Source organism: Pezoporus flaviventris, unplaced genomic scaffold (assembly GCF_033815535.1).
Source record: "Pezoporus flaviventris isolate CSIRO_AGI_PZ_B2104156 unplaced genomic scaffold, CSIRO_AGI_Pfla_v1 ptg000036l, whole genome shotgun sequence".
In the NCBI taxonomy this organism is placed as follows: Eukaryota; Metazoa; Chordata; class Aves; order Psittaciformes; family Psittacidae; genus Pezoporus; species Pezoporus flaviventris.
This window is the reverse complement of record NW_026892584.1, coordinates 33585807-33613725: the sequence shown is the minus strand read 5'-3', so window position 1 is coordinate 33613725 and position 27919 is coordinate 33585807. Positions and strand designations below refer to the sequence as shown.

Below are 27919 nucleotides of genomic sequence, written 5' to 3'. Positions count from 1 at the left end.
AATTTGGCACAGCTGATCTGCAAAATACCGCATTACCTAGACAAAAGCAATTTTTAGGAAGGCCAGATTTGTAGGGTGAATATTTTTTTATTCCAAAATTGTGATCAGTGGTCACTATGTGAAGCTGTAAGTTATTAACCATTTCTACATGCTGTTCTTGGCACACTAGTTGAATATGGGTGACTGTGTGCAATGAGGTGCTGATCTTTGCTGAGGTGATTGCAATGGAACTGGTTCTAAGCCTCATCTTTGTAATGGATTGTAACAAATATGCTGTTTCTCACAACTCATGGTAGGAAAAAGGCATGTTGAGAGGAATGTTACTTTATCATGTTAAAAATCCTGCTGCTCTCAAGAGGCGTTCCCTTGCCTGTCATATCACTTAGAGATTCAGGAATTTCTATCTTTAAGCCTTGTCTGGTAACAAAGTTAGCTACTGTGAGGTAAGAATTGAATATTCAACAGTAATGCTTGGAAAAAGTGACCAATACCAGGCACCTTTACCAAATGCAATCCAACATGAAGCAAGGAAAATGCAGGTGCAGACAAGATTTTACAAAGAGGTTGCCTTATCTTTTAGACAACTTGATGCTGGACATAGTAACCTCTTTGCACAACTCTATTCTTTGTATGTCCCAAGCTACTCCTTGTTTCCTTCCTCTTTGTCTACAGTATGCCTCTGTCTCTGTCTTTTCCCTCCCTGAGCTCAGGCCTCCATAACTCCAAGCTGGACATGCCTTTGTTGGGCTTGCTTCCTTGGTTTGTCTGACTGCATACTCTGGCAATGTGGGAGTTTGGATGCCTTCTCTTCTCCCACTAGCTCTTTTTCATTTATATACTTCTCGTATCTCTCAATTGTACCTTGAACTGTCTCAGATTTCAGTCTTAAATGAGCTTTTCCTGTTCTCTGTCTGAGACAAAATAATCTAACTTTAGAAATCATAAAATACAATAAATGCAGTTTCCTACCTTGTAAGATGCAGACTCCTCTGAACCTCAATATCTGTATATGTAGATAGAGAGATATATCTCCTCTTAATATTACAGATAGGCTTGGATTAAGCATAGTTTTTCTAATAATTTCCTCAAATTTTTACAGTGCAACCACCAATTAGCCTTGAAAGTTATGCATCTTTACATTAAATTGTCAATTGAGCTATAGTTTATAAAGCATTTTTACAATCTGCAGAGCATAGTCTCTTTAGAGAAAAAGAAGGAAGTGCAATAAGTGAAATGCTTTGTGTTACCCTAGAGTTTTCAAAATGGAAAAGTGAACCTGTAAATTTCATAGATATTTAAAAATGAACATAGATTCTTTACAGGCCCACGTTGTAAATTATTCATTATCCAAGAAATGGAAAAATGTCATTTAAGTGTCAGAAAGATTATACTTTGAGATGCAGTGGGTGTGTCCATAATGCTGTGCTAAACCACACCAGATAAAAGTGAATCAAAAATTATATAACAACACAAAAGGATTAAAACACCCTTCAGAAATTTCAGGGTGACTGCTTTACCTTTACATGTCAAGAAAAAATCATGAACTAAAACTAAACCTACATATTTCTCTGGTATTAAAAAAAAATCATCTGAGAATAAACAGCCTGTAAAAAATACTCATGATAAGAGTAACAAGTTGGTTTGAAGACTGCAAAGTAGCTAATACCAGTTTCTGATGTCACAGATTGCAGGTCTGTTTCTCCAGTGGTACTGATAAACTAATAAGAATCTGGTTTAATGCCATGACTTTTCGAAGTGGAATCATAGAGACTTGCTTGTAAGGAGCCAAAAGACTCTTACAAAACACAGTCTTACATTGTTTATATCACTTTTGTCCTAGTTCAGTTTAAAGTTTGATAATGACAATGGGTGGTGGCATGCACAGGTTCATAGGCCAAAAAAGTGCAGGGGTCACTACCTAACACTGCTGAGCATATTTTTTTAGATGCTGTCACTTACCCAAAGCTACTGCTGCTCTAACAGGAACAGCAGGGTAACTTGAAACATGAGCCAGCCCACAGGCTGCCTTTACTGATAGATAATGGAAACTAATCTAAACTAATTATAATCTAACAAACCCTTTGTGTACTATGCCTTGCCCTAGTGTGAATATGGTTAGAGAGGTTTGTTAACGTAAACATGGTGTAAAATGTCCTGCTGTTTAATCATCAAACTGATTTGAAATTCTGCCAAGAAACTTCTGTGAAAAGCATAAACTTTGATTTTCCAACCAGGTCTTTCTGTTATACTTGTGATGTTTTATTTGAAGAATCAATTAATGATTCTTTCTCTCCCCATCTGCTATGAATCATTTCAAAGCACAGAAGTGCTTTGTGTATCATTCCAAAAAGGAAGTGCTTTGTGTGTTTTCAGACAGCAGCTCAACCAGCAAATTAAGATTTGACTTTACATTTGAAATACAGTGTATTTGCCTTTGAAGTTTGTGCACCTTTAGATGAGTGCTGCAAATAGAAATTTAAATTAGTTTCTATTAGTTTTTTCTCTGCTGTGTAAAGCAGCTAGCCTATGCTCAAGATCCTGCAGATTGTGTCAGGATGAGATACTGATGATAGAATCAATGTATCTTTGATGCAATCTTGTTTACATGCAAAAAAGACAACGTTTAGTTTCTCCCAGTATATTAAGAACAAATAACAGAAAGCAACTACCAGTTCTAAAGCAGACGTTTCAGACAGGGCTGCATGTTAGTGTGACGTGCCTTGCACAGCCTCCCTGAACTTCCACCACTGCATTTGTAGTATTTTACACTCAGCATCTGCTCTGGGACAAAATACACTTCTACTCAGATGGAGAAATGTGGGTAAAGACTAGAGAACAGTTCACACCAGGGCCCTGCCCTTTCATGGGCACAATTTATGCAATATCTCAGTTCTTAAGGCTTTTTCGTCCTGCAAAGAATGAGGCCTCAGAACTTCATGCACCCTTCCAACCCCTTGTAATACCTGCATACCCTGCTCCATCATCTTACAAAAATACATGATCAACAAGCATTAGAACAGCCACCTCATTTACATGCACCTTTGGCAAGGTAAGGTATACACATAATAGGTGATGAGGACCTTTATCAAGATTTAAAAATGCCACTTTCATGCCTTTCACTCTGATGACAAGAATATTGGCCAGCTGCAGTAAGAGAGACAGCAAATGATCCACCAGAGGTTGTTTTCGTATAAGATAACAAGTGCTTATTCAACTTCAGCAAACTGAAAACAACCCATGAGGGTGGTATTTTTAGTTTTCCAATCTACACTGAGCTACAGAAGATTTTTAGAATTGCTCCACAATCCTTTGGGCTGGGTCCAGCCACCAGTTCTCCATCTTGGCCTCTTCTGGCAGTGAGACAGACAAAGGATGCAGGGAGGGCTTTGCCTACAAGCCACCAGTGCCAGCCTCTCCCCTGCCCCCTGAAGCAGCACTGGCCAGTTAGCAGAGTACTGCGCATTGGAGCTGAGATGATGAGTACTGGCTGGGTAAAAACTCCTAAAGTTAGATATTTTTTTTCTTCCCAGTCTTATTCATGCACTATGAAAGTGGAAGTCCACAGGACAGAAGTCCAGTGGCTTGCACTGCTTTGACTGCAAGGCAGCAGCAACAGGTGCTTATTTTGATAAGAAAGTATGTCACCGCCTAGGTTATACCCAGTCACATCATGCATAGTCATAGGGCTGACAGGGTGCCCATTCTCCCAAGGAATTCCATCTGGAGGTAAGCAGTTGAGTGATGCTCTGCTCCCTACACACCACAAATATAGTGTCATGCTCCTGAAAAAAATGTTCCATGCTCCTGTTGTCAGGTCATTCAGGCTCCACCAGAATATGCCATTTCCTTTGCATTCACATCTGCAAGCAGGTGCCAAATCACTACATCCACTGCTCCTGACCAAGCGGTTCTGCAACTGCAAGCAAATGCAGCCCATGCATTTACACAAAGATAGTGTCCTTGAAATGTGCGTGCCTGAGTAGGATGTGTCTGGGGAACCTCCAGTAAACTGCACCTCTCCAAACACTACTAGGAACAAACATCTTTGCCTCCACAAATATCTGTGATGGAGATGCTGACTTTCATGGTTCCTCTGCTTCCTTCAGGTCTTAAACCAAGAAGTACTGTGAACAGCTCAAAAGGACTGACTTATCATTTCCCTGATGGAACTGGCTTAAGCAGTGTTATTTGGATAAGCAGGTGAATCAGTGGCAGGCTCTGCAAGAATACCTCACTGCAACTTCCAAGTTTAAGTGTAGATCGTAGATTCACAGAATAGTTTGGGTTGGAAGAAACCTTCAAAGGTCATCTACTCCTGCAATGAGCAGGGCATCTTCAACTAGATAAGGTTGCCCAGAACCACAGCATGTGGATGGTTCTGATACCGTCAGTCTGTCATGGTATCTTCAGTGTGTCACCACTGGTGACAGCAGCACCATGGCTGTGCAGCAAGTGCAAGGGAGAAGTTTAGGAGCTCTGCTAGGCTTGAGTCTTAACACAGGTCACGTGAAGAACTTCTCATACAAGTTTCTGTTTACAGTCTAGATCAGGTATCAGATGACTAAATGCTGTCATACTGTTGGCTGTTCAGTGGCTTACACAATACACTACTGTGTTCAACCCAGTTATAGCAGACAGTCTATTTCAAAGTGCTACCTTTGTGTGCAGTTTCAGCAAACTCGAAATGTTGAAAAAGATACACAGTTCACCTTTCTGGCTCCTAGAATTAATCCTGATCTTTTGTTCCTTTTCTCTATGTTCAGTGGGTAAATAGAGTAGCACCTGTAGGCCTATCACCCTCGTACCTTCTATCAGTATTAAAATATATTTTTTAAAAAACCAGCTCAGTGTTAAAGAGATGACTCATAATGCTGCAGCATCAGTTAGCTGCCTTGAAAGAGATGTTAATATCACCATTTTGATTTTTGTTACCAAACAATAAGAAGGTAAGGGCTAAAAGTGTCTTGCACATTTTATATCACATTTTATATTTTTTAAATATAAATAAGCTACAGAGATTGGTGTGTCTGTGCTGTACTTCCAAAATTCCATTTTAATATAGATTTGAGCCCGTATTTCATATAGAAGCAATAGAACAAAATTTAAGCTATTGTGCTTGTTTATTTATTTAGGGTTTTGTCCCCAAATATGGTTGAGATAATATGCACAAAACTCTGCCTCAAAGCTTACAGCTTAAGGACTCAAACCTCTACTACTTCTATGAACATGAGTAACAGGGATAAGTAGATTAGTAGTCCTCTTGAGTTCAAGGACAGATAAAGTGCTTAAACATTTGTTGTATTGTACTTCATCTGCATAAGTGTTTGCAGACAAGCCATACACTGTATAAAGATAAATTATATAGTACACAGTAAAGAAAGATGTGACAGAAAAGTTAAACACAGAAAAATATATAAGCAATGCACATAAGCAATATACATGTTTTTTCAAGCACATGTATGGAACAAGAGAACAGCCTTGATATAAAAGTAAGTTACAATTAGTATCGATGAACCATACAGTTTGGAAATAAGGTTTAGCTCTATTTTCTTTTTTTTTTTGTCTGTTTAGCAACTACTGATTCTTCTTTTTTTCTCTGTTTTCTATATACATGCCACACAGATAACTGCAATAATGTACCTTAACATTCTGTATTCAACCTATCTAGAAGGGGGCTTTAAGATACTAAGTTTTGAATAACCATTTTTGTTCTTGGATTTTTTTCACTTATTACATATCCTAAGTATAGATAGTGTGCTAAGTTTTGTTTTATTTTGTTTTAAAACAGGAAAAGACTCTTTGCTTGTTAGAGCATTAGGTTTCAATCTGGCTGAATTTTCTTCCTTCTCTGAAATGGATTTTTACTTTCCATTTCATCATAGTGCCTTAAGAGTTTTATGGTATGGGTTAATACACGAATAAAGTAAAAATAATTCAAAATATTATTACAACAGTATTCTCCAGAAAATAGGATTACAGCTACATCAAGCCCAGTATCTTGACTTTGATAGTGGTCAATAATGCATACCTAAGGAAGATGCATACCTAATTTCACACCTAAATTCAGAGCAGACATTGACAAAAGCTTAGCTGGGATATTCTTCCTGTATTCCATGACCTGTGGTTAAGGAACTTTGGAGCTAAGGGTGATTTCTTTGCTTGTAGAGGTTAATGTAAAAACTGATACTCAAGTGGACTTTATCTCGTATAACTGCAGTTTGCAGCATATCATATGGTTTCCACTAGTTATCTCCTAAACTAGTTTACTTGGGGAACTGTCTATCCAGACAAAAACCAAGAACTTTGCATGGATTGCTTTATCAAGATGCCAGTTCCAAAGCTAATATATTTAAATACAACTAAACTATCATTATATTGGAATGCAATCTACAAACACAGACATTCCTTTCATCCTAATTCCATAAATATATATCTTTTTGAGACAAGCATCTTAGAAGAGTGTTCCAAATACAATTAATTAGCAGTTACCAGCAGTGTCTTCTCCCAGAGAAGGGTCAGACTACACAGTATATGCAGTGAAAAAATACAAGACAAATTAAAAGTACTCAGGAGCTTGCATTATGGGCTCTAAGTCTAAATGTACAATTAAAATAGAGCATTCACATTTGCTAAAACTGAACTGTGAAAAGCTATGGGTTTTGTTTCAAATTGATTAGTCAATGTGTGGGATTTGGATTGTGAGGGAAAAAAAGTAGTGACCGGTTCAAACACAGTTTAATATTTATGTAGCTTCTCTTTTAATCAGTACGAAGACAGGTTTTTGGGACTGCGAGTATTTAGGATCAGAATTTCTGGACAGAACAAGAAAAATCTATAAAAACAAACAAAAAAATCATCCAGAGCAGGGTATATTGTATGGTATATTGCTATATCATACCTATTGGCGTATTTTTAGTATGCAAAGACAGAAGCACATTACAATCTGAACATAGGCTGAAGGTGTTTCTCACTACAGAAAGAGAGGATTTTAAGCAGCTAAAAGGAAGATGAACAGGCATCAGTTACTAGAACTTGGTGTGATTTCCAGACAGACTGATCTAGCAGAAGAAAACTGCCATTAAAAACAAATAGTTACTACTACTAAAATATGTGAAAAGATGATGGTAGCTAATGACCATCATTAGCATTCTCTACTGATAGATTTGCATTATAGAAATCTCTATTGTCATAATACTTGTCTTTGTAAATTAACCAACTTTGATATGGAAATTTGGTATACAAGGCTAATTTTGAATCTGTTAAGTACTTCAAACTGCAGATATATGAGATATGCAATCATCATGTCCATGGGAAAATTGTCAGAAATAATGCAAGTTCACTGGAGCATGAAAATACAAGACTGGAAAGAAGTGAGACTTCCCTGCTTGACATCAAAAATACAGTTTACCAGAAATCATATAAAAGAATATGAAACTCTCTATAAAAACCAGCAAATCTGTGTCCTCCTGATCAAACAATAAACATGTTTGGAGTTTTTCATTTGGTGGTTTGGTTGTTGTTTTTTTTTTCCTGTTTACTGGAAAGTTTTAAGCCCAAACATTCTGAGCAGACCCATTATTACAGAATATTTTCCACTCCCTTTGAAGAAGGAAACTCTTGTGATCAGTACTTGGTTTCAAACCCAAGGCAAAACAAAAAAAAAGTGTGTGCATACATATATATAACATAAGTGCATTAATTCCATGGTTGAGCACATAAAGCAAACTGTTCTCCATTGAAGAGTTATTTCAAGACTGCATAAACGTAACAGAATAAAAGACAGTCCAAAAAGAATATCTTACAGTTCAAAGAATAGAATGATTTGCATGTGACTTTTCCATGGTTACTAAGTATACAAAAGAAAATACGCAAACCAGTGTATTAAGTGGGCACTGTTTGAATATAATCTACGTATAGTAAAAATAGCTAAGAATATTAACAGAAATGCCTCTACCTTCAATGGCCTTGGGTTCATAAGCTCTGCAGAAGTCACATACCTCAAATATCTTAAACAGGAATAGAGAGGACACCATGCTTACAGATGGCCCTTTTTGCTCCTGATAGACATTTATTTTTGATGGACAACTAATTTCTGACCATGTTGTGGTTTACCATTATAGTAATTAGCAGCTTCAGTGAAGAAGTCAAAGTTTGCCCAGTTTTCAGTTGTGCTCAAAGGGCTTTCATTGTAGCCTATTAATGAGAAATTTTGGGGGCAGTTTTTTGCTCTGGGTCTGTATATTGCTCAGCATCAAGAAATGCCAATATATAGGAAGGGCTCTTCAGGATTACTGCAGTGAGATGTAATCTCTTACCTGCACTGAACACTTGTCCTGTAACTAAAACATAAGCATATGTTTTCAGTTATAGATTGAAACTTCTGCTGAAATAACCTCAGTACCACATATCATGTAATAACATTTAGAATTAATTCATTAAATCTTTTTTTTAATAAATCAGAATACATTTGTGGCTTCTTTGAAACAGCTTACGAATATTGTAAGTAACTTGACTGCTGGTGTATTTACTGCATGAGTAAATAATAATAGGTAGATGCAAGACAAGTAAATAACCAGGAAAGATGAGAGGTAAGCCTCCAGTACTTAGCTAAATATTAGCAATGAGCATTCTGTGAACACAGGATACTAAGATTATTAATAAGATAGGCAGATTTCCTTAGATGTTTGGGGTTTATTGTTATTCTAGGCAAGGCTGTTTTAATAAGACTGTATGATTTCTATATGGATCGCTTTTAAGAAACTCAACAGGAATAAAGTTTCCAAAACCAAACAGCCAAAATAGATTGAATTGTAGCCCAAAACTTCAACTGCATAAGAGGACGCACTGTTAAGCTTAAACGCAGAGAGGTAAAAGCGTTAAAAGGAAGAGACGAGTGATGATGTGCAGATGTGGAGCATTACCTGCAGCTGTGACAATAGCATCCTTGACTCTGTAACTGAAGACAAATGAATGTTGCTGCTACTGTAGCAGAGGCAGGGAGTGGGGGAGAAGGCTGCTCTCTTGGGGTGTGTGGGTGGGGTGAGAAGGCATTTACTTCTGCAGAGAAAGGGAGGCACTGGGAAGATTAGGCAACTGCTGCTTTAGAGGAGGAACAATTACTCTTTCATAGGATGTCTCCAGTCAGAAGGGTATATAAAAGGCAACAGAAAGCATGATCCTGGTCTGGCTTGAAGCACAAGATTAAATAAGGGATTAATATTCTGCGTTTGTCAAAAGTAGGAAGAGTAATATTCTTTTGCAGAAATTCCCTTTGTGGTGATTTTAGGTGGGACAGAGTTAACTTTCTTTACAGTAGCTAGTGTGGGGCTACGTTTTAGATTTGTGCTGAAAACAGCGTTGACAATGCAGAGGCACTTCAATTACTGCCGAGTAGGCTTTACACAGAGTCAAGGCTTCTCACAGCACCACACCAGCAAGAGGGCTTGGAGTACACAAGAAGTTTGGAGGGGACACAGCTGGGACAGCTGACTCCAACTGACCAAAGGGATATTCCATGCCACAGGATTTCATGCTCAGCAATAAAATCTGGGAGAAGAAGAAAGAAGCAAAGGATGTTCAGAGTGATTGCATTTGTCTTCCCAAGTAACTGTTATGTGTGATAGAGCCCTGCTGTCTTGGAGGTGGCTGAACACCTGCCCGCCAGTGGGGCATGGCGAATGAATTCATTGCTTTGCTTGCACGTGTAGCTTTTGCTTTACCTATTGAGCCGTCTTTATCTGTTTTCCAACTTCTACTCTCCTGATTCTCTCCCCAGTCCTGATGGGGGTGGAGTGAGCAAGCAGCTGTGGGGGGCTTAGATGCTGGCTGCCTTTAAACCATGACACCCTTCATCTCCTCTCTGTCTATCCATCAAAGGGTAGTGCTCCAGGACTGCAGTAGATTCATGTTCAACGCCAAACAATTCATAATTCTGTTGCTTTATTACTTGTTATCCAAAAGCAATTATTTTGTCTCGTGTAACCAAACCAGTAGCTCATGCTTGTCTACTGTCTTCAATCACATAGCTTTCTAAAGAAAAAAACTGTCACACAGTGGAACAGTTTAACCATTTTATTTATCTAAAGACTTAAGAAAATAAAGGAAAGCATCTCATAACAACTCACGACCACCTAAACCCAAATCTTTTGATGGGAAGACATTGTAAAGCCATGTTGCAGATATATGTTATTCAGAGAATGCATGATTAAGTTGAATTCACACCCTACCTTCTCTACATATTACAAGTAATTCTAAGAATCTGAGGGGTTTGCCTCATTTGACTCCCCACTAGAGTCATTGGAACACTGAGTCCAATGGGAAGCAAATCAGTTACTACAGAGTTTCTAGAATGATATGGTGAATTTGGTGTAATAAAACCTGGTTGGATAGGAATGCATTCTTCTGAAGCTGGAGAGAGATGTGGTATTAATCTTCATTAAATCCCAGAAAATGTTGGGGGTTGAGGAGGTTGAAGTAGCTCAGTTAATGGAGTTATTCAAAATGTCAATAATCTGCACTGCTGTAATGTTCTCCATCAATATGGTAACCAGCAGCCACAACAGAAAACACAACTTTGAATGTGACATGTTGTAAGGAGAATGCCAAACCTCACTCCTAGCTAGACTGAATAAATGACAGCCAAAGAAAAATTGTTCAATGGGACATTTCTTTGCATAGAAGTCTAACACTTCAGAGGAAACACAAATCCTGAGGAATTTACAAAAGAAGTGCAAAATTTCTTCTGACCAGCTGGGGTTTTGATTTGCTCTTGAAAGACTGGCACATCAAACACTTTACACTAGAAAACAGGTGTACTAAAACTGAGGTTTCTAACATCTAACTAACCCTATGTTTCCCCTATAAGCTCTTTACCTAAGAAAACTGAAAGAAATTAGGCTGTGTACGGATTACTGAAAGCTCAAAGAATCGCAGCCCCTGTTGCATAACCTGTACCTACAGCAAACGTCACTAGACATTCTGGGGTGAGGGAACTATTGCTTCACATTCTGATTTTGCCTATCAAAGAGGCAGATCCAACAAAAGCATGGAGGAGATAAAAGGTAACAATTCTTCACTCTCTTTTAAAACTAAATCATTATGGGTCATCAGACGAAACTAGAAGTGGCAAAGTCAAAGGAAACAAATGTAGGTCTTTATTCATCGACTGCACAGTTAAACCTCAGAAGTTTCTTACCCGAATTTGCTGTGACACTAGAAGGCTGCTATTGGCCAGTGCTGGAGACAGGATACTGAGCTAGATATACCCTAGTTTGTATCCTCAATCTCATAAATCAGAATGGGATGAAAATTTAAGAATTTGTATCTGGTGTGTGTTCATGGAATCATGTTTATCTACTGGTTTTATAATTTTTTATTATTATTCTTTGAAACGAAAGATAATACTTCAAGACTTTTGTCAAAACATTTTCCTTGTCCTTTTAAAGAACTTTTTAGTTGTAATGCTGCCTATATTAAATTACTTCTTATTGTAGTACATAGTATCATATTACATTATATTAAGAGGTGCCTTCCAGTCACCTGATATAGTACTTCAAAGAATGGGAGTTTTCTTATTTTTTCTGAGGAGCTCCAAGCTCCTCCCAAACTCCAGGAGATACGTCATCTGAATCTGGAATATATTTCTCAATTTATCTATGTGTCAGGATTTTCTCTTATGTAATTTCAATTCATGAGAGCATCTTATCTTTTTAAATTTAAAAGAGTAGGTTCAAATTCAATAACTATACAATTTGTTTTTTTTCTCTATGGTAATTTAACAGACGCAGTATCTTTAAATATGTCAGTTGAAAAACAGTTGTGGAAATAAACTTACTTGTTTTCATTTATGTTTTTCAAAAACTGCCTTTCTGCTTTCATTTTATGCAGCACTATTTTTCCTTTTCCATAGGTTCTTTTTAAGAACTACAATGCATACCTTTAAACTGACATTTGATCACTTTTTTCCCTCATGTTTTTGCTTCCTTCTTTAGGGGTGGAAAGCAGATGTATGGCTTCTGCAACTACCAAGATGTACTCATGGTCTCTGTGCTGAGTTAAAAGTTTTAATTTCCTCATTTCTAGCTTTCAGATCATCTTGATTAGCTTCTCCTTTCTAAAGTCCCCTTCTCCAACATTTACAGTCAATTTTCAAAATAATGAGGATTCACATGTGAGTATTCTGAAAAGGATTTTGAGCTTAATTACACTGCAACCAGTATTACTCAGAGGTTTAATGATACCATTATGTAGAACAGCCCTCTGTGTTTCTGCCAATAAATTTGAAAATCATTTCAAATTATTGTGAGGATTAGGATCTAAAAGTCAATTCTTTGTATTAACTAAAATTCCATCTCTGCTAACTTACGTATTAAAGCAGATCAGAAATTGAAATAAACTCCAATTTCTGTTTTAATAGATAGTGGAGCTATTCTTTTCCTCATCCAAACCTGAGTAATGTAACAAATATTTTCATTGTTTGTCTTACATAGCTATGTATCTTTTTAACAATTAAACTTTTGACAGTGCTGCCTGGAATACTAGTTGTAACTACTGTAACTGAAGAAAAGACAAACAAATGCATTTTTAGCAAAGAAATTAATAGTAACTGAAACAGGACTTAGGTTTAATCAAAGATGTAACCCTAGAATCAGTACTACATCTTCACTTACATGCTCTCTTTCAAGAAATGATCCATTTCCTGACAGAGTTGTACCACTTCTGTTAAGAGAATTATTGGGCTTAGATGCTTAGCATAACTTCTCCTTTCATGGTAAGACATAAGCGGATTTAGGCAGACGAAACTCTTGGCCAGAACAATTTCATACAAAAATGCTTTAAACAGCAAATTTACCTACCCAGTCTACTTTCCTGACAGTTACCAAGCACAAAATATTCAACTGCAGATTAAAAAAAAAAAAAACAACAACAAACAACCAAACACAGAGAACATATGTAAACTAGAAACCAGAACTAATACTGTACTAAAACCTCACACAAAAGCTGTTTCATGTCATGACTGTCTTTCAAAGGGAGTTCTTCCTTAAATTCATTTTGTGCTATCCAAAATTTGATCCTCTTTTTCCCCGGCTAGGCAAACGTTCTTTGTGGAGTGATTAAGGGGAACATTTTGTATCATTGGGCTTTGCAACATTTGTACTTTGAAACTAACACCTATTTCTGTAACAATTCAATGACCATAAGGAAGCGCCAGACACCTCCAACTTTAAGCCCCATGGAAACTACATTTTTCATAAGCCGCTCCCCTTCAGAAAGAAAGTAAATCAAGTACCTCAATACTGTAAAGCAGTTACATCCTGGAAGTAAGCAGCTACAGCACTCATTTTCTTCTCTCTCTCTTTTCCACTCAAAGTCTTTACACAGAGCACTTCAATTTCACCTCAGCCCTCAAACCAGCTTGGCACACCACTTCTTTTAGAGCTAGAAAGAAAATGTTGTGACACTTTTTTCTTAATTGAAGTTCAATAATATCATTCCATGTGGATAATTCCCACAACATTTTTTCCTCCCTCTCTTCACAATTAGGAATGGCAAGTAAATACACATATTTTTGAACAGTTGTGTTGTGGGGTAGAGCAGGGACATCTATCTTTAGAACTCTGTTATTCCATGTTCCAAAACTTGCAGCACACACTCAGCCCAAACACTGAACTGTTGGTTGATTGACCTGTCAGGTTGCTCTTATTATATACATGAATAAGAAAATGCTACTTAAAAATAAAAATACATTTACACTATGAAAGTGGCTCTGCATCACCCCATAGTATTAAATCCTTTTTTACATAAAATATTTTTCCTTTTCATTGGAGAGGTAATTTATTGAAGGCACATCATACAAACAGTATTTTTTTTTAGTGTCATAGCACACACATAAATGAATATTTAAAATGCAAATAATGTTTTCAGTCAGCTAAATTGCACTCAGAGCTGTGCTTCCAGAACAGTTTACATAACAAGAGTGGTTTTACTTCTACAAACTATAAACGAATATTTTACAGATCATTCTGTACTCCCTGTGGGTCTGTAGCCCATCACTGCTGTATTTTCACATGCCTGCTTTGGCTGCAGGCTCAAGCCAAATTTCCTCCCTCATCTGACTCTGTGACCATGTGTGTTAGTGATTTAAATGGGACAAAGGCAGAATTTGAGCGCTGGCACATGACTATCCATAATTCTGACTGCTGGCACGCTTTCCGGAATGGTTGGGCCTCTGATTAGTACTCTCCCAGGCAATGCCTTTGTAAAAGTTGGGGGCTAGCATAACTCAGTAACACACTGCAATCCATATAAATCTAGCAGGCAATATGGAAAAGGACACCCTGTTTTGAAGGGGAAAGAATTTAGCTGTCTACATATAAGCGATGCCATGCTATGTCATGTCACTTGCACTGACAGCTAAAGAACAAGTCCTAATCTTCTTTATTTTCTGGTACAGATGTAGCTTGTATGTTTCCACCTACCTGTAAATCCTACCTACTCTTAAGGCTGACAAAACTGTATCCTTTTACAACCATCCACAAAGCCACGTGATAACTGCTTCAAAGACAAAGGTGACAGAGGTAATGAAACTAGCCTAGACCATTCCACTGAAGGTAGGTCCACTCTTAAATCAAGCAATCAAATTTAATTCTCCATTGCTCCCAAAAGTTCAGTTTAAATGAAAGCTTGAGCATAGTCCTGTACTAATGGACTACTGACAGGTGGTTTAGTATTTGAGTGCAAGTATAGCTCTTTTGCCTGTCAAAAGGTGGGATCCTTTCCAAGCATTCAGTAGGGTTGGTTTGCTCTTTTCTGCATATGTCACCCACTGCACAAGCCATTTTAACACTGGAGAGACGACCATGTTGCCCAGTTACTCTTTCCAAGACGCAAGAAAATCAGTGGGTTCCTCAGTGTTAACAATGAACTTCTAGTTCATGCAACTGTACTTTCCACACCCAGTCACAATTTAAACTGAAATATACAGGGTAGCCATCATCTTGCTATATGCATAGTCAGCAGTTACCACAATGGATCACTAACCTTGGTTTGATGTTTTAGGGTTATAGCTGTTTTAGCTGAGATTTAAGCGAAGAGGTTTCAGCCTAAGACAAATAAGCATATAAAGTCTGTCAAGCTATGAACATCTGGAACCAAAACAATTAGCAAGGACTGTGAAATCACTGCCAGCTCCACTCACACTGAGTGCTAGTAAGGAACATAGTGGAGTCAAATTTCAGTTTCTCTCTGCTGAAGCTGCCAGGGACAATTAGTCCAAAGTGCAGGCTAGTAAGAGTCACTGGATGAAATACAGTACCAGTCTCTCTAAAATGTAACATCTGGGACACAGAATAATAAAAAAAGTTGTAAAGTAAAACTGCTGCTTCCCACTATGTGTACAAAGGAGCCGTTAGTTACAAATATTTAACAATGAACTTTATCACTTTAATATTTTCATTATTTTCCCTTTTGTATTTTAATATTATGCTGATGTAACATTAATCTCTGTAATAGGCTTCTAAAATCAAGGGACAAAAGCTAGGCAATCAATTATTTTTCAGTTTGAAAACATCTCTAATCAGACTTTCTGTATTTAGTCTTGACATAACACTGTCAGAAAGGCTTGGATGAACACTTCCAGTGAAATTATGTGTGTACTGTATGCTACGGGGAGATACTTCAACAGAACACTTGCACTACTTAATGGAAAACATCTTCAAAAGTTTTACTGAGAGTAGTCTGAAACCCCTGGAAAGTATTTTTACTTCGTGTGTGAAGAAGATCAATCCCCAAAACACCCTAAACCCAATTCTATAATAGAAAGCTCTTACCAACTTTAAATAGTTCAAGCCAATCTCTCTACAGGAAACTACTGAAATTTGTGTATATATGTACATGTTACACGTGTGTACAAACACACACACAAATATATAATGCTGTAATGTGAGTAAAAGATTAACAGAAGACATTTTATTTAATGTTTGATGTACAAGAATCAGTGCATGAATGTAGCTGCTGTATGTGACATGGCATTGTGAATTAGCACCCTGCTATACAGTATCATAAGATAGGAAGAAACAGCATTCAAAAGCAACAAATCAGAAATTACTGTAAAGTAAGAGATGGCGAGAAGTGACTTGTGTGATGTCTTAAGGAAATGTGGACTGCTTTAGACGTGGCAGATTGTTTCCAAAACATAGGAGTCTGAGAGGCTTAACTGAGATGATTCAAATCACATCTTCCTTAAAAACGAAATCAAAACACGCTGTGAGGATAGTGTGTCCCACGCAGCTAATGGGACCAAAGGTAAACGTCCTAAGCAGTGCAACTTGAGTCGGGTATAAGGGCACAGTTGCCCAGAGCCTTCTCCCACTCCCGCCCCACAACACACCAAAGCAGGAACACCCCAAACTAGCACGTCCTGCGCCAATAACCAACCAAGCGCCTCTCTGCTTCGTGACCCTTCAGCGATCATAAAGATTAGTTTACCTTCCAGAAAATTCAGACCCTCCACCCTCCCAAGGCGACGGCCCCACTCACCACCCCGAGGCCAGGCCGCGGATGCCGCCTGCTCCCCACCCCGAGCCGCCGGGCCTCCCGGCCCCTGCGAAGGCCGCAGGCCGCGCCAGAGGCGACGCGTCTCGCCTCTCCCCCCAGCCCCCTCTGCGTGGCTCAGTTCGAGGCCTGCGCTCACCCTCCGTCCCGGGCCCTGCCGCCCACAACCCCGTTCTTGTGTGGCCCTGGAGCCTGCGACAGCTGAACGCTAACAGCACACCCGCGGCGCTGTCCCCCGCTGCCGAGCTCTGGCCTAAAGACGGACCTACCGACGTGCCATATTCACAGCGGCAGCTCTGCAGCTGCCCCAGCCCAGGGAGGCGGCCGAGCCGAGCCGCGCCGAGCCGCACGGACAGGCCACGGCTGTGGGCCTGCACACACCTCCTGCGCCGTGCGGGTAGGCGGAGGCTCAGCGGGAACACGGAACGCACACTCCCCAACCCCTTTAGCTGTGCCTCACTCCTCCTTGCCCCGTCGCATCCCTCTGCGAGGGACTACCCTGCTCCCTCACCCAGCCACCGTCGCGTCCTCTCGCGTCAAACTACAGCTCCGCTCAGCCGCCCCCTGCTATCACTGCGAAGGGGGACACCCACAACCGCTTCCTATCCCCATATGACGGGGCCAACCCCTAACCCGACACCGCCGCTCCCTCAGGGTGATTGCCAGTAGCAATGCTCAATCAGCGCCTTCCCTTTTCTCCAGGCAACCCACGCGGGGGCGGGGTGGGAGAGGCGGGCGGGAATGTTTACAAACAAGGCGAGGGAGTAGAGGAATTGGGAGGGGGAACCGGGGGGTTGGAGCCAGCGGTTAGCGCAGCCGTTGAGCCAATGGGGAGCGCGCGGCTCGGCGGAAGGGCGGGGGAGGTACGTGCAACGTCTCTCTGCCCAACAGCCGCTGGGGTTCGCGGGCGCTCGCTCGCCCAATGAGGGCTCGGCATGGTGAGGGAGGGGGTGCGAGAGCCCGAGTAGGAGCTGCTCCTCCCGGCACCCCCTCCTCCCGCCTCGCGCAGCCTATCCCGGCTGGGCCGCGCCGGGCTCGGCCGGGTGCCGAGCGGCTCCGCTCTCGCCTGTTGGGCGGGGAGGGCGGCCGGAGCAAGGGGGAGGGGAGCCGCAAGGACATGGGCTGGCTCTGAGGGCCGGGGAAGGGAAGCCGACGTGCGTGTGCCTCCCTGTATTTTAACAACTGTTTGTTGCGGGTGGTGGGGGTTTTATTTTTTTCCCCTTCAAGGCGGAGGGGAGAACCGTCGCCCCCCGCCCCAGCGCGCCTGCATGGCCCCTCTACCCCAGAGCGCCCCCGGAAAATAAAGCCCGCCTCGGGCCAGGTGACATACCCCCGCCTCCGCGGTCACACACACACACACGCACACGCACACAGCGGCACGGGCGCGGGAGCGCCCGCCTGCGAGACCATGGAGGGACCCTCGGGCCCGGCGGAGGAGGGGGAGCTGCCTCTCCTCACCGTGAAGCACGAGCTGAGGAACGGTGAGCGGGGCGGGCCAGGGCGGCTGCGGGAGGTCATGGCGGGGGAGGGGGATGCGCCCAGGGGAGCGCTCCCGCCTGAGGGGAGGGCTGCGGAGGGTGCCGGGGGGGGTCCGGCCGCCGGGACTTGGGTAAGAAGTGCTGAGGTAGGAGGTTCAAGATAGTTGATCGGCACCAGTGGGGAAATCTCGGTGAGGAAAAAACCCAGAGGATGAGCTGAAAGACATGGGCAGGGGTGTGTGAGATGCGGGCAGGGGGTCTCTTATTTTTGGTAAAAGTATTTCAGTTGGACTTGTAAGTGTTTGGATCCCCTGTACCACTTCCCGGGTGGTATTTGATGCTTTTGAAGGAGATGAGTGTTACCAAGTCCTTGCTTTTTTACCTCCCCCTCTCCATTTTTATTTATTTTTATTTTTAATTTGTGTGTTTGACTTTTATGGCTATGTCGGGGGGGGGGGGGGGGGGGCTGTTTGTTACAGCCCTAAATGATGTCGTTGTCTGTGACAGCTTTTCTCTGACCTCGGTGAAATGCCGGAATTGTAGGGAGGGGAATGTGCCATCATGTAACCGCAAAGTTAGCTGGCTTTTCAGCCTATTAATCTTCTTGTAGCCCAGTCGTTACTTGAAGACCCTCTGGAGAGGTAGTTCAACACATGAAATACATATGACGTTTCAAGATAACAGCAGAAATACTCTGTTGTAGGTTGGTGTGTTGGGGAAGATCTTTATATATTTTTAATAGGTGCTCTGTGCTTCTTAGAAGTTTCCAGGCAACTTGAATACTGCGCTAAATCTAGATTTTACTTTCAGTTTAGAAATGCATGTAAAATATAATCAGGATGTATGTTCTCTGTATTTGTTAACAACGGAGATACTATTAACTCATGCCCTTTGTTCCTTTTCTCTAATCTTTTTTCTCCATGATGAAGTAAAAGTAAATACTGTTCGTGATGCTGTTCATTTTAAAAGTCTGAGAGAGCCGCCCCCCGGATTAATGTAGTTGACATTGGCTCATGGGCCGATGGGGAACTCAAGTGCTGGGTCTGGGTCTCTTGGATCGCGTTGAGCCTGCTGTCCTCTTGTCACTCGGGGCTCGGCGGAGGTGCCCCAGCGGAACATAGCTATCACTGCAGCTTAAATAGAAGGGAAAAAAAAAAAAAAAGGCCGTCTTCCTGATAGCTAGGCAGAAACCAAAGGGACTGTAGTTTCCTTCTTTCAAGAAGCAGCAAAAGACTCGTGGAAAACATACTTTTCTCGTTGGGCGCTGCTAAATTTTAGTTTGCAGCATTAAAAAAGGGGAAGGGGAAAGGAAACGGAACGCATTTATTCAGTATGTTTACCTAGCTGTGTCTAGATTTCTTTTTATAAAAGTTAGGACAGCATATATCCCCGGGGGATTGTTATTTAAAGATAGTTTGAGGAATACACACACTCACACACAACTAGACAAAGAACTGTCTAATCTAACGTAATAAGCATTTTTCATTTTGATCCTGGTCTTAAGTATTGACAGAAAGTATTGACACATTTCAGAATTCTCAGTCTTCCTCGTGTCTTTTCAAGCTTCTAAATTCAACCAAATAGGATTAAGTTGCTTTTCCCCTCCTGTTTCTCTTCTCCTTATTAAATATTTAAAAAACTGCTTTCTGAAAAAATGCTTTCTAGCAATGGCTTGTCTATTTCTGGAGCATTAGGGTGGAGGAGGGAGCTGCTCTGTCATGTACTCCTGGGAGACTCCTACTCGTGAAGATGTCAATAGTGTCATTGCTATGCAAGATGTATCAAGATACCGTTTCAGAACTTGTCTCCACACAATACACAGAGATACAATAGTTTAGGGAGAAAAATTGCAGTCAGCTTCTGCTGATACAGAAATATATAAATAATCTATAGGATACTTTAGATATTTTTCTTAGGGTTTTTTTTTGTACTGGATCTGACTGGGTGAGTGCTTACCTGCTAGCTGGGGTCAACCCACCACAGTGTTATTGTGCAGCACTCTTGCTTTATTTTGGAAAGAAAGGTGAGGGGACATGCAAGAGCCAGATGATCTTAGTTTTTCTTAAATGCTGAGGTTGTATACCATGAATATCCTTTCAATGTGTGATTTGTCTAGGTTCTGGTGTTCCTCTCCTCTCTGTGTTCTTTCATGGTGCTAGCTCTGTGACTAATTGCCTGATTTAGAATTACATATCGAAAGTAGCTGTCAGTTGACAGATGAAAAAGAGGTCAGTCTCCACAGTGCTTTGAAAGAATGTACTATTGTGGTAGAAAATAGTGGCTTCTTTGAGAAGAGTGTCTCATTTTCATAGTGTGAAAGTTGTTGCTTGAACCTCTTGATAACAAGCTCAAGGGTACAAAAAATTATATATTCAAATCATTTAATAATTTGCAATTACTTCGGTCTTGGAATTGCTCTAAAAATACTAAATAAGTTAGACACAGGCACTGATTACCGTCAAGTAGATGAACATACTATAAAACGTGAATTTAAGATGAAATAAGTGTTTTCAAGAATGAAACAGATGATTGTTGTTACCTTCACGCAAGTATTGCGGCATACGAAAATGCACAGTTAGAGCATATGCAGTGCAGTGCTATTTCTACACAGCTCAGAGCTGATTGTCATACCATGGTTTGACTTCTTTTAAACTTTGAAATTACAGTGCTGGCTTTGATATGTAGGGTAAATCTTTATTTTGCCCCTATATCTCATATTCTTTGGGCCCTGAAAGTCCTGTGTTGCATGACCAGAAAGCAATTAATGAAAAAACATCATTTCATAGGCATGAAGATTGGGCCTGTGATAGGGAAGGAGCTGTGATGCATAATACTGGAGTGTCTCTGTGAGATGCCATGTGATTTTCTGTATTATAGATACTGGGCACTGCTCTGACTGTGTGTGTATACATATATATATTTTATTTTCCTGATGCAAAGAATAAGAATGCTCCCCTGCTGCTGGGGAAGCTGTAATGTATGTGAAGCATGTGCTTCAATGGTTGTTCCTTCAGTTGATTATTTTGCAGATTAGACACAGCAGTGATTTCCAGGACACATTTCAGTTAAGAATGATTTTCTCCTAATATATATATATATAGCAACTTCCCCCTGTTCCCCCTTCTCCTGTCACACAAACCATTTCTTCCTCAGCAGAAACCTTGTAATTCAGCCACTTTAGAAGAGTCACCATCTTTTCTCACTTCGGGAGGGAAATGACTTTTTTGGGAAAGTGGAATCATCTTCTGTTTTCAAGAAGCAGAAGAAAAAAATATCCCAAAGATCAAATTGTAGGAAGTGGTGTCTGTCTCTGCTTCTCACTGAAGCTCTCCAGTGAAAATACTAAGAAAAAGAAATTTTCTGCAGCATCTATTTCCGGAACCTTGTAAAGGAAGAAGTTTTATTTTTTGAAGGCTAACCTTAGAGTTTGTATAACTTCTTTTTGGAGACCTAAGAAGTTTTGTATTATTTACGGTGAAAAAAGTATGTCATTGCCTCTTCACATTTTCTGTTTACTGGTGATGACGTGGAATGGAACAATGGTAACTATAAAGCCTATTAGAGTTTTTGTGCGATAGGGAGGGATATGGGCAGAGAAGGAAAAAACTGCGATGCAGGCAGGTAAGACGGTTAAGAATGAGATTTTGTACCACCTTCTCTTGACTTCTGTCCTACTTCTTGCTTTGGGGGAAAAGAAATAAAATGAGGATTGAAGGATCCTTAATCTAAAGAGGATGTCACTCGTCTCAGGTATGCGCACTACCTGCTTTGCCCAGTGAGAGGCAGAGAGAAGCAGAACTGTGGTCTTGAAGGGAATTTTTGAGACATTCCATGAATGAATGGGTGGTAGGCTGTATGTATATATATGTATATATACATATACATGCAGAAAGGCATGTACAGCCCAGAAATCAACGTAACAATGGGCTGCAAGGCTCCAGAGGCAGAAGAATTTGAAACGTCCACTTGAGTCAAATAGTTGAACGTGTAATTCAGTATGAAAACATAAAAGGCTTCAGACCATAAATACATAGAGTATTTGAAGGGTTTAATATTGCAAATTTTTATTTTCTCCTTCTTGAATGAGAACTTAAACTAGAGTAGATTTATTTGTAAATTGTAAGTTTGTGTTATATCGTAAGGCATTGTGAAAATTCCTATGGCTAAAAAACATGATGAATCATGCATTAAATAGAGTAGTCAGCCTTCACTATGGAGCTATATCCGGCACCTCTACAGTACTCTATTTTTTATTTTTAAAAGGAAATGTTCTTATGAAAGTTTAAAGATTTTTAAAGACTTTTAAAATAATACTTTGTGTGAGACTTATTTTTAAAATTTGACTGTATTCTGGATATTTTTTAGAGATCAGGAGATATTAATAGTTGACTATATTAAAAACTTGGACTGCTTTTACTTTTCTCTTTTCAGCACTAAAATACATGTGCTCCCATTCTTGTGGGAAGTATGAAAAGTGTTTTAAGAGACTAAGTTTATGAATCATCCTTATTATGACTTAAATCTCTAGTTTTTACTCTTTACAGAATCAATTCTTAAAAATGTTTTGTACTGTAAGAATTTATTGTTAGTATCTTCTGGTAACTTTGATTATGATACCCTTTGGTTATCAAGAAGAGTGACTGTTGATCTATTGTGGGGGTTTTCGTTGTTTGTTTTTTTTTTCAGGCTTTGGAGTCTAACAAACCTGCTAATATAATTTGTAAAAGGGCCTGGTACCATTGCTTATTTTGCTGTCATTGCTTCAGTGATATAAAATGTCTAATGTAAATGAGGACTAGTAGTCACAGTTGCTGTTGTCATCCTGTTGTTTAGCTTTGTCCAATGTATTCTAAATGTGATGGTTTAAAAGCTCATGCTGGATTTCACAAAAGTTAGGAGGCTCATGTGCCACTTTAATACACTTCAGGATTTTATTCAGGAGGCAATTCAGAGAACACTTGCCAGAATTCTTTAAACATAAGAGGAAGACTGGTTATCTGAGGTGTGATTTGCAGCTATATTCTTCATATAAATATTTGCTGGATCCCTTTATTGCTTGTCATCATCTGATATCTTATGGTAAACATTCTTCCTTGTGGATGTGCTCTTCCCCCCTCCCTTCACCCCATTGTACAATCCTAATGATGTGGTGCAAGCTCTGCTTCTGAGTCATTCTATAGATAGGCAAATGACCTGATTTACAGAGGACTCCTATTACACATGGTCACTTTATTTATTTATTGTTTTTTGTATTTTGTTTTGTGATCTATTGTGACTGTTTGCCCATTTTTAGTTGATGTCAAAATATTTCATGCTGGCTTAGACAGACAAAGCTTTACCTGAGAGAGGGTAATTCTGAAGATAATTCTTAAGTTTCCCAGTTAATGTCTACATAGACTAATATGTAAATACCTTCCATCAACATTTAAATTGTCAGTTGCTCTTGTTTTGATAATAATCTACCTTCTATTATTTTTAACACTGTTTCCAAAGTGTCTGTGACTGAATAAAGTGTATTTTTGAAGTGTTGTACTATTTCTCATGATAGGGAAGACCGAAGTTGATTTGAATATTTTTTTTTAGCTATAATTTCTTGTTTGAAAAACTGTGCACAATTGTTAGGTATCTATTACTTTGATCTGACTGATTTAACTCTGTTCAGCATTAGATTATCTGTACCAGCTTTATTCATTACTATCTTGCCCAATTACATTTTGGGCTTTTTGACAATGACGTAATGTATAGTGTTACCGCACATTAAGCTTCTAGCTAACCATGGAGGTGCTTCTAGGTTGAATCTTCTTTAACTCATAGTGATGCATCTCACAGTAATGATAAACCTTATAGCAAAATTGCCTCTGTAATAGCAAAAGGGCCACTGCCAGTGAATGCAAACGAATCTTAACATGAAGCATTTTCCAGTTCAGACTATTGTACGTCTGGATTGCTAATCTCTGATGTCTGCAGTTTTATCTTTATTTCAGCTTCTGATGTGTAAATGATAAATTTGATAGGATAGTTTTCTGCAGCTTCCATCTGTTTACATAATGGTAATGATAGTTTCCTGTCATGTTCCCGTCAGCATTTAGTGCTTCCAAATTTCTACATAATGTATTCCACTTAGCTGATACTTCAGAGGTCTTTGTCATCTTTGGCTGTGTAAAGTTTTGGCTTCCGGGCCTTTTAGAATGGGATCAGCAGCTTTGTGAGATCTTGAATATTTTATCAATTCATATGGTTGTTCTCTTAAGCATCTAATATTATAGAGAATGAACAGTTGTCACCCCAGTTATTTAGTTGTGATCCTAGGGTTCAGAGTAACATGAATTACATTTTCTCTTCTTTGGTGCGAGTTCAGAACTGTGTGCATGTTTTATTTTTTCTCCAAATTCTTCATTTGACATAAGAAAAATGCAGGTAGTCCTTGAGATTATATGCTTTGTAAATTTCCTTTTTAAGTTTGTAAAATAGATCCCTGACCTGATTAAACGGTACTCTTGTTCAGTGACATGACAATTACTAGTTTGTGATGTACTGTCAGATTTCAGGGACTGGAATGTTTTTCAATTCCCTTCACTAACAGTTCTCAATTGCTGTAACCAGTTACAGTCAAAGCATAACTTTATATATAGCAGAAAATTAGTATAACATCTTAGATGCATTTTCTTCAGTGTCTAGCAACAGTTGTGTGGTTTCTGTTAGAGGGTGGCTTTGTGTTTGTGTCGCGTTGTTGTCATCACGCTGCACCCCTCCCAAAAGGAATGTGCCAGTTTTGCTTAATTTCAAGGAAAAACACCTACTCCTCACTCTGAGTAAGGAATAAGCTCAAGTTTGTGTTCATATGACTTTGAAAACAGCATCTATATTTTGTTGAAGTAACTTAAAATAGATATGTTAAGTGAGTGGAGATGGGCCACTCTCTGAAGTAATGGGTTAGAATGAAGTTGATGTTGGTACCAGGCACTGGACACCTAGTAGTTTGAAATACTACAGAATGTCTGCTGTCCTGTTTTCCTTCTAACTTTCTCTGTTCTCCTTTAAGTTATCCGAGGTTCATTGTTCTGCTCAGTAAGACAGCAGAGCTGGTTTGATGTTGCAGAGAATAGTAGTCAAGTCACAGCTTTCAGGCAGAGCTTGTCTTTGAAGGTTGCGTAATCTAGTTCAATAGAGGAAGCTCTAGTTGTTCTTGTCTGCTTCAAAAACCTGTATGCAATGAAGTCCAGAAACAGAGGACACAGCACATCTTAATTTGAAAAAAGCCACTGTTGAAATACTGTTTCTTAATATCATAAAACTACAATTGAAAGCAAACAGAGTAATTGCACAGTATCGGCTTCCACAGTTCTTGGTTCACAGCTGGCCATCTCAAAGTTCAGATACGGTGCAGGCGACAGTCACATCTCTTATGTCATCTGGAGATCCTCCATCAAGCAGAAATACTTTGTTCTGGTTCCCAGAGTTAAGCAGGCTGTCCTGCTTCCAGGGGGGCTGAGAACGGCAACACTTATCTTCATGCATTGGTGTCTCTGCATGTGAAGGTTTGCAATGGGAATATTCCTAGGTATTTGCTTCCTCTTTTGCCTTTCGTCTGTAGTGAAATAGTTCCACCATTTCCTCTTTGTTTTTATGGATGCTGTGATGTTTTGGCCGACCCCTTCAGTCTTTGGTTTTGGGTTGATCAGTTGTGTGTCGCTGTTGCCCTCACCTGCATATTCTCCATACTGTGTTGGTCCAGTGCTGATTGCTATGAATTAGAGTAGAACACGAGTAAGTAGAAACTTTTTCTAATTGTGCATCTCTGCTGTTAGCATGTTTCCTAGAGGGTCCCATTACCTTACTGTTTGTTTAGGTTTTTTTTCCATGATGTACCACCATCCTTTATACTGCTGTGTCACTTATAGCTTCAGATTGTTTGTGGAATAACTCTTGTCCTGTTGACTTGGACAGTACTTTCCTCCTGTCCAAGCTTAGTTCCCTTCATTGGTACTCTTCAGCCTATGTATCAACAGACTTAGAAAAAAAAGGGGCATGAAGAAGTACTTTTTCTGTTTCCAAAATTACTTTCCTTGTGCTCAGTTCTTTATTTCAGACCTTTCCCAAAGCTGCTGTTTCTGAGTGGCATCTTTGTGTACACTGAAATGTTGTTATACTATTTGCTAGAAATATTGCTGGCTAGATGACAGAGTATAGATCCTGTTGCACTCTTGACAGATAGGTTGCCTTCATGCAGGTTGCACAGACAATTTTTGATCAGGTTCTGATCACAGTTCTTTCACTCTTCTGTCAGCACAATCTTTTAAAGCTTCTCTAACTTGGAACAATTGTCTTAGAATTGCAGAAATCATTTCTTGTGAAAGGTCCTCTGGCAATGGTCATTTGGGTTTTGGGGAGTGACTGGTGAAAAAACTGATCTTTGGGTTTTATGCTTCTGAAAGCTAGTTGAAGGAAATGTTGGCGTGACAACGGTAATTCTGGAGAAACTGCATCTCATCTCGGCTACAATGTCAGAAAGTGCTGCATCTGGTTTCAGTAGATGAAGACAACTACTCTAGCAGTGTCATTGGAAAGCGCATGGCACAGGCACAAGGTCTGAAGCTTGCGTTTCTCAGGGCATACTTCACAGATGGACTGAATGCAGAACTCAGGCTGTGGAGCAAGCCATTGCCAGTCATGGCAAGTTGGGAGAAGCACTTTCAAGGAATTGTTAATCTCTTCTTGTAGCTTTGAATTTTATTTTTTTTTTTTTTGACCCTACTTCTTGCTTTATAAGGAGTAATTCTGACAGTTTATAAAATGTCCTATCATACCTCTGTGCATTATGCAGCACTTTTTAGCTGTCTGATCTGTGTGACGGATTTTTTTCCTCAGTATAATGCGAAAAAGAATGAAGTGGGGCGTATTTTATAGTGCTTATATGCTGATTTGTGATATAGTTTCTCCTTTTACTATGAAAATAATGTTACAATAACCTTGAAGACTTCTTTTTTATTATTTTTTTTAACGATAAGGTAGTTAAACATCCTAAATGGAAGTGAAAATAGCATTAACTGGATAGTGCAGAATTATAGTTCACATTGAAACAAGTACATATAATTCAAACTAGGTATCACTCAGCCTTTTACTGTGTAACCTCAAAAAAACGAGAAAGGTTTTACTAATGTTATTGAATGCAGAATACAAGTTAAATTGGGTTTGTGGCACAGTTTAGATTAATGGATTAGGTTTAGGACTTGGTATCTCTTTAGGATTGTAGCCAGCGCTATAAATCTTCAGCATGTGAAGACACAGTGTTTCTCTGTATTCCACTCCCTCGATCTTCCTATTCAGTGCCAAGAATATGGCAGGATTAAATGACTGTTTTGCTTTTTAGAAGGGTGTTCAGTTGAAAAGCCTTCTGCTGACAGCACTTAAAGGATGTGAGATGGTAACACCTTTCTGTAGTACTCTGTAATAGAAGATGGAAATTGGTGATTTCTCAGTGAAAGATTTCTTCCCACTCTGAGTTCAGCACTTACTCAGCTAATATCCAGAGAAGTTCTATGTCCTGAGTCTTTTCTGTGGCATCCACTGCTTCATTAAAATTGTGGACACTCTAGTCTGGTCTCTTTAGGTAGCCTCTGACTCATGCTGTCCTTGGCAGGAAAGACACAGTTTTGAAACTGGATACATCCAGTACCATTCTCAGTACTTGTTAAGAAGAGTAATATGTAATATTAAGTTGCTTCAAGACAGGCTGCTTTCTGACTCTGACAGGACATACTGTAATTATATAGACACTTAGTCTAGATTTGTCTTACCTGCTATTAATCCTTTCTTGGCACATGAGTACATCTTCCTTACTGCTGACTTCAGCGAGGACTGTGATGTAGCACTAGCAACAGTAATTGTTC

General features: G+C 39.7%; 2 protein-coding genes across 7 annotated transcripts in view; one reads left to right on the top strand and one right to left on the bottom strand.

The window, feature by feature from the left end:
* DGLUCY (D-glutamate cyclase) overlaps positions 1–27919 on the bottom strand; it is a 189103-nt gene that overhangs the window by 39613 nt on the left and 121571 nt on the right. Inside the window, exon 1 of one of the 4 annotated variants that reach the window (XM_061463815.1) lies at positions 16821–17052. The exons of 1 other annotated variant lie outside the window; for it this stretch is intronic. The gene's annotated coding sequence lies outside the window, so the exon portion shown is untranslated. Of the gene's footprint in view, positions 1–13288; positions 13537–16820; positions 17053–27919 lie in introns of those variants that run through there. 2 more of the 4 variants (XM_061463813.1, XM_061463814.1) reach the window with 2 other exon arrangements.
* Positions 17308–27919, top strand: part of RPS6KA5 (ribosomal protein S6 kinase A5) — an 88673-nt gene continuing 78061 nt past the window's right edge. The window contains exons 1-2 of one of the 3 annotated variants that reach the window (XM_061463801.1): positions 17308–17414; positions 17779–18032. In XM_061463801.1, coding sequence (XP_061319785.1) covers positions 17960–18032 — 73 coding nt within the window. In that variant the 5' untranslated portion in view covers positions 17308–17414; positions 17779–17959. The other 2 variants (XM_061463802.1, XM_061463803.1) reach the window with 2 other exon arrangements.